Raw genomic sequence first — 17,197 nt, 5'->3', positions numbered from 1 at the left:
ACTAATTTAAAAAAAAAAAAATCCTGTCCAGAAAATACTGACCGTGACCTTTGAACCAAACACTAATGCCCCGTACACACGATCAGAAAATCGTAGGGAAAATACCGCTTTCGAAAGCGATCGTACGATAATCGGATCGTTAGTACAGAGCTTTCGAGAGACGGTCATGACAGTTCATCCGATATTATTCTATCGGACGCGCACAAAATTTTTTTTTCGTACGATGCCAGATCGTACGATTTTCGTTTTAATCAGTACAGCTGTCGTTCGCAAATGCAATACGAATGCATTACAACACATGACATCACTTCCGAATTTTTTTTCTGTCGTAGGGGAATTTTCGTGACTTTAGAAAACTGATCAGATTCGATCTGAGATGAGCATGCAAAAAAAATAAAACGGACGATCATTCGTCTGATAATCTCATCGCGTGTACGGGGCATAACCCTGGCACTGATCTACATCAAACCTTGATCTACAGTAGATATATATATATTTTTTATATATATATATATATATTTTAATTATTATTATTTATTTTTTTTCTACACACACTTTCCCCCCCCTATTTCTGCAAGGGCAGAGAAAGATACAATTTATCTCTCTCGTCCATTCACAGAGACAGAAAACACGGGGGACGGGCTTCACAGTAACTCATTACTGTGATAGCCAATCAGAGGCCATTTAACACCAGCAGGGGTGCTTAAAATGATCCGCTTTTATTTATTTACATAAAACCTTTGTCCCAGAAGGGAAAAAAAAAAAACAAACTGCTGTAACTGCTTATAAAGTGTGATCTGGAGTTTGGCTTCAATTTGTTAGTGTATCTAAACCTGCTAGTACATCTAACACTCCCATCCTGGACAATGCTTCTGTCCAAAAGTGTCCCCCTGTGCTCCTTAACCCAGAGTGGGGGCACTCTAATACAGAAGGCGTGTTTCTGGCCAGATCTCAAGGTGAAAACAGAGGGGAAAAAGTCTAAAAAAAGAAAATGAATGCAGCCACCATATCTAATGATTGGTAAGCTGCAATATATTAAATTTTTTGGTTGTCCTTGGCCAATCATAAGCAGCCAAGGCTTTCCCTGCCTCGCCGCTGCATGCACTATATACAAGCTCCATGCATATGTGTGGCTGCGGGGTACATTGGCTGCTTGTGATTGGCCAAGGACAGATGGCAGCTCCCTGGTGGGATTGTTCAGGTAGATTCGGACTACAAAACTCTGTGAATTTTTTGTAGATACACCCCTAAATGTCATCCAGTTAGGTACTTAACGCCTTCCCGCCGACGTAACACATATATGCGGTCCTACTGGACTGGGCTTTTTTCTGTGGGGCCGCATATATGCGTATCTCTCTTTGTGCTGGGTGCACTGCACAACACGCTCCCAGCACAGGGACCGGAGTCTCACCCAGAGCCCCCCGAGCCCCATACTAATGATCGGGACCCAGATCGCTGTGGTAGCCTCTGATTGGCCTCTGATTGGCTACCACAGTGATCAGTTACTGTTAAGCCCTCCCCCTGGGATTTCTCTCTCTCTGTGAATGGAGAGGAAAGATACGTTGTATCGTTCTCTTTCCTTGCAGAGAGAAAAAAAAGTGTGTGGAAAAATATAAAAATAAAAAATAAATGATAAAAAAATTAAAGAAAAAAATAAAGAAAAAATACCTAGATCAAGGTTTGATCTAGGTTAGTGCCAGGGTTAGTGTTTGGGTCAAGTAAGGGTCAATATATTTTGGCAAGAACTTTTTTAATAAAAATTGTATTATTGTCAGTTAATTTAGTAAAGACCACACTGAATAAAGCTCAGTAAAGCATACAAAATGATTATGGAACCTTCAAATTTAAGTAAAGTGACAATGCAGCCCATAAAATAAAATTTGTGATTACTTTAAAATGTGTGCAAAAAAAAAATACCCCAAGATATATATATCTACTGCAATAACAAATGCCGAACAATCATAAATAAAGTGTAAAATACAAAGTTCAAATAATGTTCAAAGTTCAATAAGTTCAATCCCCGCAAGGTGCAAATTTAAATTGATTTAAATTTGAAGGTTCCATAATATTTTTTTTTTTACACTTTTTGCACTTTTTACACTCTTTGCACACATTGAGCTTTTTTTTTTCAGTGCAGTCTTTATTAAATTGACATTTATTTTCACATTGTGATATAGTACCTGCTGTGATACAAACTAACTAGATCTCATATTTGTGGCACAGATTTTAAAAAAAAAGATTTATTCAGTTAGTATCAGTGTCAGTGTGTTTTGGGTAAGACAAAAAAAGAAAAAGAAAAAAGCAAAATACGCACTATTGCTTCCAGGCTGTACAAACACCAACTAATATACATGTATGTGGTATCGCTGCGATTGTAAGAATTTATTCTGAGTTGTTTTTTGGCGGAAGGTTATGGTATTAACAAGAAATATACAGCTAAATTAAATACATTTTTTTTTTACTATTTTGTGCCAGTTTTCCTTTTATATTAAAAAAAAGAATTAGGAGATATCCATGACTATTTACCACCAAATGAAAGCCCAATCTGTCCTGAAAAAAACGCAGTATAATCCACCTGGATGCACAAAGTAGTTGCGATGATATGTACAGTTTTACCAACACATGTCAAAGTTGCAAAATTGTGCTTAGGCATTAACGCTTGTTTTACCTTGAAGGGGTTAAATGAAGTCCTACTGACCAATGGGGAGGCTTGGGAGGTGAAAGAGGGCGGAACTAAGCTTGACTTGTACAGAACAGTTGAGGATTTGTGCAGAATTTCAGCTGCTTGTGCCTCCGGATCCACAGGTCATGTAAACTGCCGGCTTTGTAAAAAGCTGTGGCAGTGCTGGGACAAGGTCATTTAGAGCCCAGGGCGAACATGACAAACCGCACCCCCCCCCCACTTCCTCAAAATGTATGAGCTTTATGTGTCAGCAAAAATCCCCCCCCAAATAAAAAAAATTGAGCACTAATCTGCATACTTACCCCTAAGTATAAATTCTCTATCCTCCCAGTACAAAGCTCCCCTTATAGCAGAAATCTTTACCCCCCCCATCCCCCCTACCAGTTTAAATCCTCGCTCTCTCCCCAAATCCCCCCTCCAAAAAAAAACACCCCTCCTAGCACAAATCCCCTACCCCTAAATTCCCCCTCCGAGCACAAATCCTCCCACCCCGCATTCCAAAGCCCTCCTCCCAGCACACATTCCCCTCCCCCAATTTTCTCATCCTAGCACAAATACCCCCAATCATCCCTATTAGCGCAAATTCCCACCCCCCAAAAAAATTCTCCTTCTAGCACAAACTCCCTCTATCATATGACCTCTTCTAGCACAACCACCCCCCCAAATCCCCCCTCCTAGCACACATGCCCCCAATCATCGCTCTTAGCACAAATTCCCCATCCCCCCAAAAAATACCCCTCCTAGCACAAATCCCCTCCACCCTCTACCATATGACCTCTTCTAGCACAACCCCCCCAAATCCCTCCTCCTAGTACACATTTCCCTCCCCCAATTCTCCCATCCTAGCACAAATACCCCCAATCATCCCTATTAGTACAAATTCCCCCTCCCACCCAAAAAAATGCCCCTCATAGCACAAATCCCCTCCACCCTCTACCATATGACCTCTTCTAACACACACAACCCCCCCATATCCCTCCTCCTAGTACACATTCCCCCTCCCCCAATTCTCCCATCCTAGCACAAATAACCCCAATCATCTCTATTAGCACAAATTCCCCATCCCCCCCAAAAAAATTCCCCTCCTAGCACAAACCTCCTCCCCCCCACCATATGACCTCTTCTAGCACAACCCCCCCATCCCATATCCCTGCTCCTAGTACACATTCCCCTCCCCCAATTCTCCCATCCTAGCACAAATACCCCCAATCATCCCTATTAGCACAAATTCCCCCTCCCACCCAAAAAAATGCCCCTCCTAGCACAAATCCCCTCCACCCTCTACCATATGACGTCTTCTAGCACAACCCCCCCCCCCAAGTCCCTCCTCCTAGCACAAATCCTCCTCCCCATCCCCCCTCCCAACAAAAATTCCCGCCAAATCACCACTCCTAGTACCCCCCCCCCAAGCTTCCCTGACTAAAACTATTCTGCCGTCCCCCAAATTCCCCCTCCCGACACAAATGCCCTCCCCCTCAATCTTCTTGTGGCCCCCCCATCGCACATGATAGCACAGTGCCCAGGGCAGTTGCCCCTCCTGACCCCCCCCCCTCCTTGTCCCAGCCCTGAGCTCTGGTTATAGACTTTCTCATTTGTTGCCATTGAGTGACCGGTTACCTCTAATTTGCTTCTTGATCTACCAGAGGTGTGCGCAGCCTATTGCATTAGGGTGTGCACCCTAAAGCTCAAACACGTGTGTGTGTGTGAGTGTGTATGTCTACATATATGTATGACCCCGACATATTGATCTCCCTGCTGGCACACTGAAAGAGAAGTGCGTAAACACTTCTCTTATGGCAGAGCCGGTAAGAGGGAAATCTTTCACATGTTCCTGCTGGCACACAGAGCGATAATGCTAATGTGCATAGGGTGATTAGGGTGTGCCCAGGCACACCCGGCGCACCCTGTGTGCATGCCTATGTGATCTACAATGCTCATATTTCTGACTAAATCTGGAAACTATGTAAGAATGTATGTCGTTTTTCTCTGTATAATGAGAGCCCTGGAAGGTACATCTCGGTGTATCTACGGCGGTGGAGCACTGTAGCCATTACTGTCAAAGTTCACAAAGGTTGTTGTGAATGGCTTCTTGGAAAAATAATTTGCTTGTTTTTCCTAATCTCTGCAGAATGACAGAAGTGATCAATACATGTGAGCCAGCCCCGATGGAGGAGTTCAAGCTTAGCCCTGCGGCGGGGGCCGAAGGACACGCCGTTCAGGTAGGTCACTTATTCTATTGTCAAGTCTTGTTGGAGACCCGAAAAACGAAACCCCCCCCCAAAAAAAACGAATGAAACGAAAACGAATACATTTTTCAGCAGTGCACATGTCTAGGAGACTGCGAGCCAGGCCTTCTAATCCAACAGCGCCTGACCTCGCAAATGCGCTTCTGGAAGACACACTCCTAAACCTTGTGGACGGCCTTCCCAGAAGAGTTGAACTTCTCACTCAATATTGAACCCTACGGACTAAGACTAGGATACCATTAAAATTCATGTGCGTGTAAAGGCAGGCGTCCCAATACTTTTGGTAATATAGGGTATAATGTGGAAAATCAGGATTTAGACAGTATGTAAAAAAGTAATAAAAAAAAACACCATGCAAGTGATAGCAAAGTGTAAATGTGATTCAAGAAACTGTGCGTATATCAAATGTCCATCCAAGGAATTATTGGCAATGACACCTCTCAGTGCAATGAAAACAGAATGTGATGCTTCTCAAGTGCAAGCCCTTTACCACTATACACTCACCAGAGAGTAAATAATCAAACACAACGTATAATATCCAACTTCCCAGGGTCTCCACTTGTCTGTCTCACAGACATATGCCACAAAGCCAGGGGGAGCCCTAATAAAAAGATGTTCACCACATGGAGCCCGAGAAGTATACTATATAGTGTAGTATTTATTGTAAAAATGTCTCCATTAAAACATACAGCTAAAAAAAAACACGTGGTGTATACAAGCAGTAGCGGCTAGACATGTGCAATTCGTTTTTTAAAGAATTTTCAACAAATTCATAAATTTGGAAATATAAAAATCAAAAAGGCGCGCTGGAAACTGAGGGTGACAACAGGAGGTGTCAAAAAAATCTCATAAAAATATGAGGGTGAGTGATGATCACTGAGTGAATGATAGAAAATTTTGTGCTTATCAATGTAATTAAACACTGTGAAAATAAAAAATAAATCTAAAAATGACAATTAGTTGATGGGACACAGATATTGACCACTATGTCCAAAAAGAGTAATCAATAATAAGTGACACAATCACTAACAGATGAATATCTCAAAATAACAGAAAAAATGATAATGTGACACATCTATGGAAACTATACCATAATTCATATATAAAAACAATATAGAGATGAAGAAAAATAAACCCAAAAAAAGTCCATAACTCAAATGAAAAAATAATGATTAAAGTCCATCCATGCTATATGACATGCATGAAACCAAGTTTGTCTCCAAGTGCTCTGTGAAAAATGGAACATAAACTTGCTGTGATGACAGTAGAGTGCGCAGATAGACCTCCACCTCTTAATAAAAATGCTGCCTCTTACCAGATGGAATTGGTCTCTTACTAACAGGAGACCTAAAGGGCGGATGGCTGCAACCCCAGCCAGGGATCTTTAAAACAGGCGCTTGGTGTCCAAATCCAGGGACTCTCTCCAACTCACATCAGCATAAAAGGAAATATCCCCATGTAAAAAACAAAGTGCTCCACATAGCATAAAATCCAACGTTTTATTGAATGTAAAAATAAAGGTTGCACTTACAAAACCATTGTAGTTAAAAAGCGTATATGCGAAAGCCGGCCGGCTCCAAGGCAACCCGTGTCCTCCGGGCATGTGAATAGCGGCGTCGTCGGGACGCAGCTCCCCCCCCCACGCCGCCCCGCCACAACAGGACGTGGTCATGGGATTTATTTGGAAATATCTGATTTAACGAAAACCCATTTAACAAATTTTATAGAATATTCGTAAATGCGAATATTTGAAAATGAAGAATTCATGATTTTTTTGAATTTCCGGATTTCTAATTTTTGAATTTATGAATTTCCAAAATATCCAAAATTTTAAAATTAGAAAATTCGATAATCCAAAAATTCGTAAATTCGTAAGTTCGAAAATTCGGAAATTCACAAATTTGGAAATTCGGAAATATCTGAGTTAAAGAAAACCAGTTTAACAAATTTTTCCGAATATTTGTAAATGCGAAAAATTTGAAAATCAAAATATTCAAAAACTCGAAAATCAAAAAATTTCTAAATTCGAAAGTTCGAAAATACGAAAGTTCGGAAATTCACAAATTCAAACATTCGGAAATATCAGAGTTAACGAAAACCCGTTTAACTAATTTTTCTGAATATTTATAAATTGTGAAAATTTGAAAAATCCAAAAAATTCAAAAATCCGTAAATACGAAAATTCGGAAATTCAGATTTTAGAATTTTCGTAAATACGAAAATGCGAAAATGCTAAAATCTGAAATAATAACTAATAATACCTTAACTATCACTAACTAATAAATTATAGGTATTGGAATTTCCTTTCAAATTTGGCTGTTAGTGAACGTAACGAATATGAATGTATCTAAAAGAATGGAACATAATGAATTTGTAATAATAAATAACAATAATAAAAATATTATTATTATTAATTAATAATTCGTTATGTTCCATTTGTTTAGATGCGACATTCATTATTTCGGATAATTCGTAACGTCGGATAAATTTGTATTTGTTATGTTCACTAACAGCCAAATTTGAAAGGAAATTCCAATACCTATAATTAAATAGTTAGTTATTATTAGTTAGTTATTATTTCGAATTTTCGCATTTCCAGATTTCAGATTTTTGAATTTTCAAATTTATGAAATTTTGAATTTACAGATTTCGGATTTTCAAATTTACGAATTTCCGGATTTCGGATTTGCGATTTTAGGAATTTTTGCATTTCCGGTTTCCGGATTTGTGAATTTACGAATTCTCTAATTTACGGATTTACGAATTTTCAAATATATGAATTTACAAATTTACGAATTTCGATCATAACGAATGACCCGAAAAAAAAAAATTAAAAAACGAATGAAACGAAAACGGACACATTTTTTGGCAGTTCACATGTCTAGTAGCGGCCGAACCTAAATTGATTATTATTTATTATTACTATACATGATTTACATAGAGCCAATAGTTGATGGCCGCCAATCCCGGACCCGGAAGCGGCGAAGTGACATCAGCACGTAAGGCCCCTCCCAACGTGTTTCGTGTGCACGCACATTTTCAGGGGATACGCTTACTGCTTGTATACACCACGTGTTTTTTTTAGTTTTATGTTTTAATACAAGACAGCTACATTGAGATAAATACAAGTAAAAACAGTCTTTTATCAAAAAATGGTAATTACAGGAAACTGGCCCCAGCCCCCTTACCAGACAGAGGCTACCAGCCTGACTGACTCCTTTCGCGCCTCTTTCACATGGGCAGCCAGGGGGCAGTAAAAACAGCGGTTAAACAGCCCACCTACTATACAGCAGCCGGAGAAGGCTGTTCAATGGTATGATCTCCTGAAACCTCAAGCAAATGCTTTGCTCATGAAAATTGCCATTTGGCAAAAAAAACAAAAACAAAACAAAACAAAAAAAAAGCAGGCATTTATCATTGCTTCCTGAATGCCTAATGCCCTGTACACACGGTCGGACTTTGTTCGGACATTCCGACAACAAAATCCTAGGATTTTTTCCGACGGATGTTGGCTCAAACTTGTCTTGCATACACACGGTCACACAAAGTTGTCGGAAAATCCGATCATTCTAAACGCGGTGACGTAAAACACGTACGTCGGGACTATAAACGGGGCAGTGGCCAATAGCTTTCATCTCTTTATTTATTCTGAGCATGCGTGGCACTTTGTGCATCGGATTTGTGTACACACGATCGGAATTTCCGACAACGGATTTTGTTGTCGGAAAATGTTATATCCTGCTCTCAAACTTTGTGTGTCGGAAAATCCGATGGAAAATGTGTGATGGAGCCTACACACGGTCGGAATTTCCGACAACAAGGTCCTATCACACATTTTCCGTCGGAAAATCCGACCGTGTGTATGGGGCATAACAGTGGCTACTTAGATGCATCCTAAAGCAATCCATAGCAAACCAAGTGTGAACCTAGCCTTATGGAGACCCAGTATGATATGATATGCCTCATTTTCTACTCAAACAGAAGGTTTAGACCAGTCTTTCTCAGCTTTATTATCCCAGAGGAACCCTTGAAATAATTGTCTTGTCTCAGGGGACCCCTGCTAAGATGAATCCATTGGAGGTCATTAGAAAAAAGTCCCTAAGCTGGTGTTCAGTGAAAAGAATGTCCCCCTTACTGTGGTGGTTAGAATGCCACCATTACAGACAGCCTTAAAGAAATTTGGTATTAAGCTACTGGCTATGCTAAGTAGTGATGGACCTAGATCTATGATGGCACCACCAGTTGGAGGTGGAGGTCAATCAGCCACAGCTCAAGGAACCTCTAGCAACCTCTGGAGGAACCTTGGTTGAGAATGGCTGGTGTAGGCATTCAGTGGTTAGGCGACGTGAAAATGCTCGCCCTTTCACACACAAACCTTATTTCCCTGAGTCATACAGCTCAAGGGGTGTTTATTTCAAACCTTGGACTTTTGGTGAAAAAATGTTTATTATGTTACAATGTACGACTGGTCCTACTAGTTTATTCTTAGCTCATTCCTGCCCACTGTGAAGTTTGGTGAAAAAATGTTTATTATGTTACAATGTACGACTGGTTCTACTAGTTTATTCTTAGCTCATTCCTGCCCACTGTGCAACATACCATACTTTTACCTCAGGCACATCCTTTCGAAGATATTCTCTGTTACTTTGGATTTAAGAGTAATCTCACACAATGTTCACGGCTTAAATTCCCAATGGAATCAAAGGAAGGCCACTCTGGAGCAACGGGAAGAAAAAAACTGGTATAATTAAAAGACACACTTCACAAACTCATACACTCCAACATACTTTGATAAATCTTAACTCCAGAATATACCTTACCACAGCAGATACTTTAACTAAGGGAATTGCTTCTCTTTAGAAATATACTTTCAATTATTACACCAAAGTTGGACCTTGGAGAGATTACCTGGAAGTTGATTATCAAGCTCATTGAAAGTAGGTATTTGTGGGCTCATTGGAAGTAGACATTGGTGGGCTCATTGGAAGTAGACATTGGTGGGCTCATTGGAAGTAGGTATTAGTGGGCTCATTGGAAGTACGGTAGGTCTTAGTAGGCTCATTAGAAGTAGATATTAGTAGGTTCATTAAATTCCACAATTGTGTTGGCCAATGTTTATGCCCCAAATGTAATCAAACTAAAATAGAGAACTCATATCATCAAATTATTTGAGCTCAAAGTGTATTCCAACCCAACGAGGACCACTCCTCTTCATCAGTTGCATCAATCCAACAATCCCCAACTTTACTGAAAACTGTAAAAACTCATTTACAGCACCTACAATAAGTTGATTCTTGGTGCCAGGTAAATCCTCACTCTAAGGTAGCCATTCTCAATGAAGGTTCCTCCAGAGGTTGCTAGGGGTTCCTTGAACTGTAGCTGATTGAACTCACATTTGATGGTGCCTGCAGAGTTTCAGGGCCAACGCCACTTGACAGAGTCAGTGCTAGGACACCAGTGAAACAGCCCCATCTAAGCGTGGTGTAAAAAAACAAACTATTTTCTTTCCACAAATAAGCAACTCACAAGAAACAGCAAGGAGAGCGCTCATCTAGCTACAAGCGCCACTGTCTGGTTCCAGTCCTATCCCGCTGATTGTAGATCCCTGGAAGGCTGTCCCGGGATGTACTGGTTGGCCCCAACACTTCCTGGGCTGCTTGGGTCCACTGGGTGGGCTGAGATGATGGAAGTGGTGGATGTGGCATGCATTCAGGCCTAAAAAAGGAGCATGCTACACTTAGATGGCTCTGTTTTCCCTTCTTCCATTTTGCATTCACACAGAGTATCTCTTAGCGATGAATTAGCTGCCACTGAGTCAAGCTTTTTGTTACCTTTTGAATTCATTGAACATTAAGGACTTTATTATATTGCCTTTATTTGTTGTATACCTAGGTGGTTCCATCTCAGTGCGCCAAAACACCTTATTTGTTTTTCGCATGACATTAATGTTCCTTTTAGGTATCTGTTAAGCCCCATACGCACTATCAGATTTTTTGCTGATTTTTGTCTTCTGATTTACCAAAACCATATAATATGAGGTCAAACCTTAGGAGTTTCAATTTGTATGCAATCAGGCAGGCCCTTGCACTACATGGTTTTGGTAAATCTGAAGACAAAAATCATCAGAAAATCTGATAGTGTGTATGGGGCTTAAGTGTAGCGTTTTGACCACTACTGCAGGAGGGACTTTCCTCCCACTAACCACCAATATGTGAGGAATTTTTTCCATTGACCTCCGATGAGCTGGATTTATTGGAGTTACCCAAAGACCTGAAAATTATTTTAAGGGTTCCTCAAGGTTAAAAAAAGTCTGTTCTAAGGCATACATATTCCAGATGGCAGCCCATCACTCTTCCTCATATATGACTGCAACCTTCTCAGCGCATCACTGTGTAATAGCTTAAAGTGTTTGTTACCCCAGCATTTCATATTCCTGATATGTGTCTGCTGTACCATGTACTTGTATGAGAAAGTCTAGTGTTCTCTTTGTATTGCTTCCTTTTTTGAAATTCCTGGTGTTTCTGCCAGTCCCTCTGCTTTCCTATTAAAAATTGACCACACTAAGCAGGAGAACACATTGTGGTCAGTTCTCTAGCTATGCTGGGAACTCAGTTTGCTCTCCTCCAATAATCAGACTTGTCCTGAAACGCCCCCCGCCACATAGCCATTCACTTGGAATCTCAGTGTGCTCCTCCTTCTCCTCCCCCCGGGTCTTATGGAGAACAGAGGAAATGTGATCACTTTTAGAAAAGGAATAAAATGTATTTATATATTTTTATATATCTATACAAAAGTTTTGCCTTTCATTTCTATTTTAAACTGAATGTCTTGTTTTACAAGGTGATCATTTACAAACGCTTTAAACGATTCTCAAATTCATCCATGCACATAGTCTAGTCACAAAATGGTTCAAATCGATTTATCTTCTCCCTTAACCCACAAGAAACAATTTCTCTGGAAGTTAAATGATGCTTTGTTTTCCCAACCATTATTTGTACGCTCCCTTCAAAATAAACATGAAACATAGTTTACTATCAATGATATGGAAAATACCTCCAAGGAAAACCTTTGGCACACGCACAAAGTTATCTTTGTGTGTGTGCCAAAGATTTTCTTTGCAGGTATTTTCCATATCATTATTAACACCAGGGGGGAACATTTATATTTCAGTCACTACAAAAAACTACAACAGCACCATGACCACCTACAGAAGCAAATATCCAGATTAACTACCAATTACACTATATAGAGGTTCTGGGCTCAAACTTCTTCTTTGAGATGACACTGCTGCCACCTCCGCACCAAGATCCCAAGAATTGTTGTCAGTCCTACCTGAGTTCTCTCCTGGTGGGCTACAGAACACCACCCTGTTAAGTTATGGAGATGAAGAGAGGATGAGGTGTTACATAGCCCAGCAGGGGAGAACTGGGGAAGGCCAAAAACACTACTGGGATTTCAGTGCAACATAGGGTTGGCAGCTCAAACAGGAACTTATGTCTGTTTCTGATGTTTTGTGTGCTTTATCAATAATTTCTACAGCCTCATTAAGTCATTTTCACTCTACAGATCTTTCCAGACTCACACGATAAACACCCTAAGCTGACCAAGAGGTTACCGTCCATTGTGGTGGAGCCCACGGAGTCAGGAGACGTGGAGAGTGGAGAGTTACGTTGGCCACCAGAGGACATCTCACCAACAGACGACAAAAGAGAGGCAAAGCTCTGCCAAGGATGTTCATATGCGGAAGGTATGACCTCAGGTTGTTGTTTCGGGTCTGGGATCTGGTCAAACCCTGAGCATTCAAGTGCGTCCATCTCCCACAAAGAACTGCATAGGGACAGATGTATTCCCCACATGTGAGCATATCTGGTTGCACAAACTAATTTTTTGGTGTCTCCCACAACCTCACCAAAAGTTAATGCAACCAGTTTTGCTTGTGAGCTAACCTGGTAATTACTACATTTGCAGTAACAATGCTACACTAGAAGGGCTCTCCTGCGTTCCTCTATCTCAATTTTTTTTCTGCAAGTCTCTCACCTACAGCAAAGCCAAGAGACAGGTAGATTTTTACTTCTTTTTTTAAAGGTCATATTTGTGTTCGGTAGGGATGAGCTTGGGTATGTTCAGATCCTCTTTACAAACTCACGTGGGTAAGCCCGTCAGCAAACTGTTACCTGTAATGGGCTAATTATAGGGCATTCCCGGGCCTGCAGCTAAATGTTTACCATATATACTCGAGTATAAGCCGACCCGAATATAAGCCGAAGCACCTGATTTTACCACAAAAAACTGGGAAAACTTATTGACTTGAGTATAAGCCTAGGGTGAGAAATGCGCAGCTACTGCAAGTGGAAAAGAGGGTCAACAATGCCCATTTGCAGCCTCATTGTGCCAGTTTGCAGCCATAGGTCTCCCGGACTTCAAACTCGGTAGTTAAGGGTTCCTAGATGCCCCCTAGCTGCAGCCAAAATTTGGTGTCCCGAAATGACATTGCTGCAGATGGACACAGTTGACCGACTTTGGGGCCCCGTATCTTGGGGCCACTTGGTGCTAGGAACCTCAAATCAGGTGTGCAAACCCAGTGGAACTAGCACTACAACATATCCAAAGATGGGGTTCCTAGCACCAAGTGGCCCTGAGACACGGGGCCCCAAATTTGGTTCGGAAAATGTCAAGCACTTTTCTGCAGCAGAGAATGACATTTTCCGAACCGACTTCGGGGCCCCGTATCTCGGGCCACTTGAAGCTAGAAACCCCAGCTTTGGATATGCTGTAGTGGTAGTTTCTCTGGGTTTGCACACCAAATTTGGGGTTCCTAGTGTCAAGGTCGGGGCCCCAAAGTCGGTTCAGAAAATGTCATTCTCTGCTGCAGAAAAGTGCTTGACTCGAGTATAAGCCGAGGGGGCCATTTTCAGCACAAAAAAATGTGCTGAAAAACTCGGCTTAAGTATATACGGTACATGCCCTCACCGCAGATGATTGGCCTCTTACAGGTGACACCATCTTGGTGGGGTCAGCCACATGGGTTGGGTTGGGTTGTACGTCCAAACACACCCAAGCTCATCTCAGTGGAAACTTATCTGAGAGGCAGTAATTGCTCATTGCTCAAGGAACCTCTTGCAACCTCTGAAGGAACTCTTGGGTTCCATGCAACCCTGGTTTAGAAACCTTGCACTAGAGTCTAGAAATACTTTTTTTGCTTTGTTTTGGATAGAGTAGTTTGGACCTTCTATCAGTTTTTTATTGCTGTTTGTGTTCTCATTGGGGAATCTCATTGGGTCTGCAAAGACGGCTAACTTCCAGGTTTGAACAAACTTGGGTTCGGACTGAACCCAAGCTATTCACTAAATATTACCCCTGCTTTGAAACATGGGGATACTAAAGAAGTAGATAAATTATTATATGCTAAGCACTGGATTATTTTCATTTGTGGCTGGAGTTTCTACTTTAATGTGAACCTTCACACCCTTTCTAATGTTCCTCTCTTCTCCCACTTCCTCCCCCCTCCCTAGTCCCTGGTCCAGGTTCTTAATTCTTTCCTAGGCGAGGATGATATAGCTGGATCCCACACATTTGCAGGGATGCTGTGGGTCACTCAGGGAACCCTTGCAGCGTTCCTGCGCATGCACGCAGTACCGTGAACTTCATCCTGGGATTTCTGCATCAAGCATCCCAGGAGGAAGCTTCCACGATCTAGTGCATGCACAGATGGTGAAGGACCAGCCACGTGTCTGTCCATGCACTGGATCTCAATTTAAGATGGTGGCACTGGAGAGGAGCACTGTAGGGTGAACTTTTCCTACCAGCACAACGCTGGACTCCATGGACTTGTAAGTATGTATTTTCACATTTTTCAGGATTTACAATTTTCATTTTGATAGTAAGGGCGGAGTTCCTCTTTAAGGGACTGTTGGTTGTTAAACTCTCCAGTACCTACAAAAGCTGAAATGTTAGTTTTCAGTGGACTGATATTATCTGAAATTGCTTTACAGGCACCCATATTTATAAAGCCATGATAATGATTTTCACTTGTGGTGAATCATCAGGAAGAACTTACCTGTAGCAAATGTTTGGTGAATGTTTAATTCCCTGCTTTATAAATACGCCCCTTAGACAGAGGCTTGTCATCTTGGGTGATAAGTGACCCTTACATAGGGCTGGCTTATTTTCCAAAACAAATTCCGCGTCCTTCATAATATATCTTCAAATCCTCTTTTGACCTTGTTTTCTTTGGCCAAGAACCAAACTGTGTTTTTCCTGCACTTCCACATTTCAGACATAGCTAAATCCTATAATCAGTTGTGTGTGTTTTGAATAGCTCTTTCGCCTGTAATCTGCTGGTAGTTTTTAATCTTTGCGAAGTCTCCAGCTGTCCCACAACCGGCTAACCATCCTCGTCTTACACCAGCCTTAAAAGTGAACAAGCAACGTCCCAATCATTAAAATCTCATTTGATCTTTAACATGTTAATGTCATTCCCAAAGTTATTTTTGGATATTTTATTAATCTGCAGCTTTCCTTAAAATAATCCCTGGGATCCCACTATGAGGGTCTTTGTTCAGGCGCTTCCTTTTATAGGGTGACAATGCTTTGTCCCTGTCTCTCAGTTGCCACCCTGACACGTATGATTTCAATGGAGACGACAACTGGCCAGTTCAACATACGCTCACCGGCTACTTTATTAGGTACACCTTGCTAGTACCAGGTTGGACCCCATTTTGCCTTCATTCTTTGTGGCATAGATTCAACAAGGTGCTGGAAACGTTCCTCAGAGATTTTGCTCTATAGTGACATGATAGCATCACGCAGTTGCTGCAGATTTGTCAGCTGCACATCCATGATGCCAATCTCTTGTTCCACCACATCCCAAAGGTGCTCTATTGGATTGAGATCTGGTGAGTGTGGAGGCCATTGGAGTATAGTGACCTCATTGTCCAGTGGTGAGATGATTGGAGCTTTGTGACATGGTGCATTATCCTGCTGGTAGGAGCCATCAGAAGATGGGTACACTGTAGTCATAAAGGGATGGACACGGTCAGCAACAATACTCAGGTAGGCCGTGGCGTTTAAACGATGCTCAGTTGGTACAAAGGGGTCCAAAGTGTGCCCAGAAAATATCCCCCACACCATTACAATACCACCACCAGCCTGAACCGGTGATACAAGGCAGGATGGATCCATGCTTTCATGTTGCTTCCGCCAAATTCTGACCTGACCATTTGAATGTCGCAGCTGAAATCGAGACTCATCAGACCAGACAACGTTTTTCCAATCTGATGTAGCGTCCTGGGGTTTAGTCAGGGAGCTCCTCACCAAATTCTTTGTCAGGAGTAGCTACTGTAGTTAATTACTAGGCATCAATTGACTTCTCCCTAAGTTTGGCCTGGTTGTACTTTCCTCTTCTACCACCAGGTGGCCAAGCACTTGGGGGTATTAGGTTGAGAAGGATAATTCAAGGTCAGGTTATGGGTATATGGGGTATCTCAGCCAATGGGCAGGAATTTTGTTGAATCTCTTGGCCTGCTGGGAGAGCCTATATATTCGGGTGAGGTCAGGTGATCCAGGTTCTTGTGTGCCATCCAGACCGCCGTCTGGGTGGACGTGTGTTGTACGCCCCAGGCTGCAAGGCCGGAGACTGGGTAGATCCCGGGGGCATCAGGCTCTTAGGCTGTGAGGGCCTATCCAGAAGTAAGAGAGTAGCACAGGGTTGGGACTGCGGCTTGCAGTCTGACCAAAAGTTCTACTGGCCAGAGAATCTGTCAGTGGTCGGAGGTAGAAGGGAAGCTGTCGCCATGAAGGGACCAATCACTTTTACCGGGGACCACAGTGAAGCAAGTACCGGAGCAGTATTCTCACCGAACGGGGATGGTGGAGAATCGGGAAACTTCAGGCAGTGATCAAGTCAGGGACCCAACCACGCTTGCAGAGCAGCCTCGTGTGTCAAGCTAGGGACTGAGTGGTCAGCAGGGGTGAAGCTTGAAGGTATCCGAAGTGCCAAGCTAGGGACCCAGCAGGGAAGCGTGGGTGACGCTCGAGTGAGATACCACTTCAAAAGCCTTGAGGAACTCACGGGATTCAGAGGTAGTGAATCAGAGGGTCTAGTGGGAGACCAGGAGCTCGACAGGCTGAAGAACTACAAGGAGGAGTTGTAGTACAGCTGAGAGAACTGTTACTTTGAGTTGGGAACTGTTTAAGTACTGTTACCATAGGAGACAGCAATCCTGCACGTGCAGAAGTGGCACCTTGCTGGGGCCTTTCCCTGTACGGC

The 17,197-nt window shown here is 42.2% G+C and overlaps 1 protein-coding gene across 1 annotated transcript in view; it reads left to right on the top strand.

Annotated features, from left to right (window-relative positions):
* The window catches only part of LBHD2 (LBH domain containing 2), a 55,728-nt gene that overhangs the window by 13,825 nt on the left and 24,706 nt on the right, over positions 1 to 17,197 (top strand). Inside the window, exons 2-3 of the mRNA XM_073610422.1 lie at positions 4,812 to 4,902; positions 12,496 to 12,676. Of these exons, the coding sequence (XP_073466523.1) occupies positions 4,812 to 4,902; positions 12,496 to 12,676 (272 nt within the window). The remainder of the gene's footprint in view (positions 1 to 4,811; positions 4,903 to 12,495; positions 12,677 to 17,197) is intronic.

Source organism: Aquarana catesbeiana, linkage group LG13, assembly GCF_042186555.1.
Source record: "Aquarana catesbeiana isolate 2022-GZ linkage group LG13, ASM4218655v1, whole genome shotgun sequence".
In the NCBI taxonomy this organism is placed as follows: Eukaryota; Metazoa; Chordata; class Amphibia; order Anura; family Ranidae; genus Aquarana; species Aquarana catesbeiana.
Note: the sequence above shows the minus strand (reverse complement) of the source record. Positions and strands in the feature narration are given on the sequence as shown.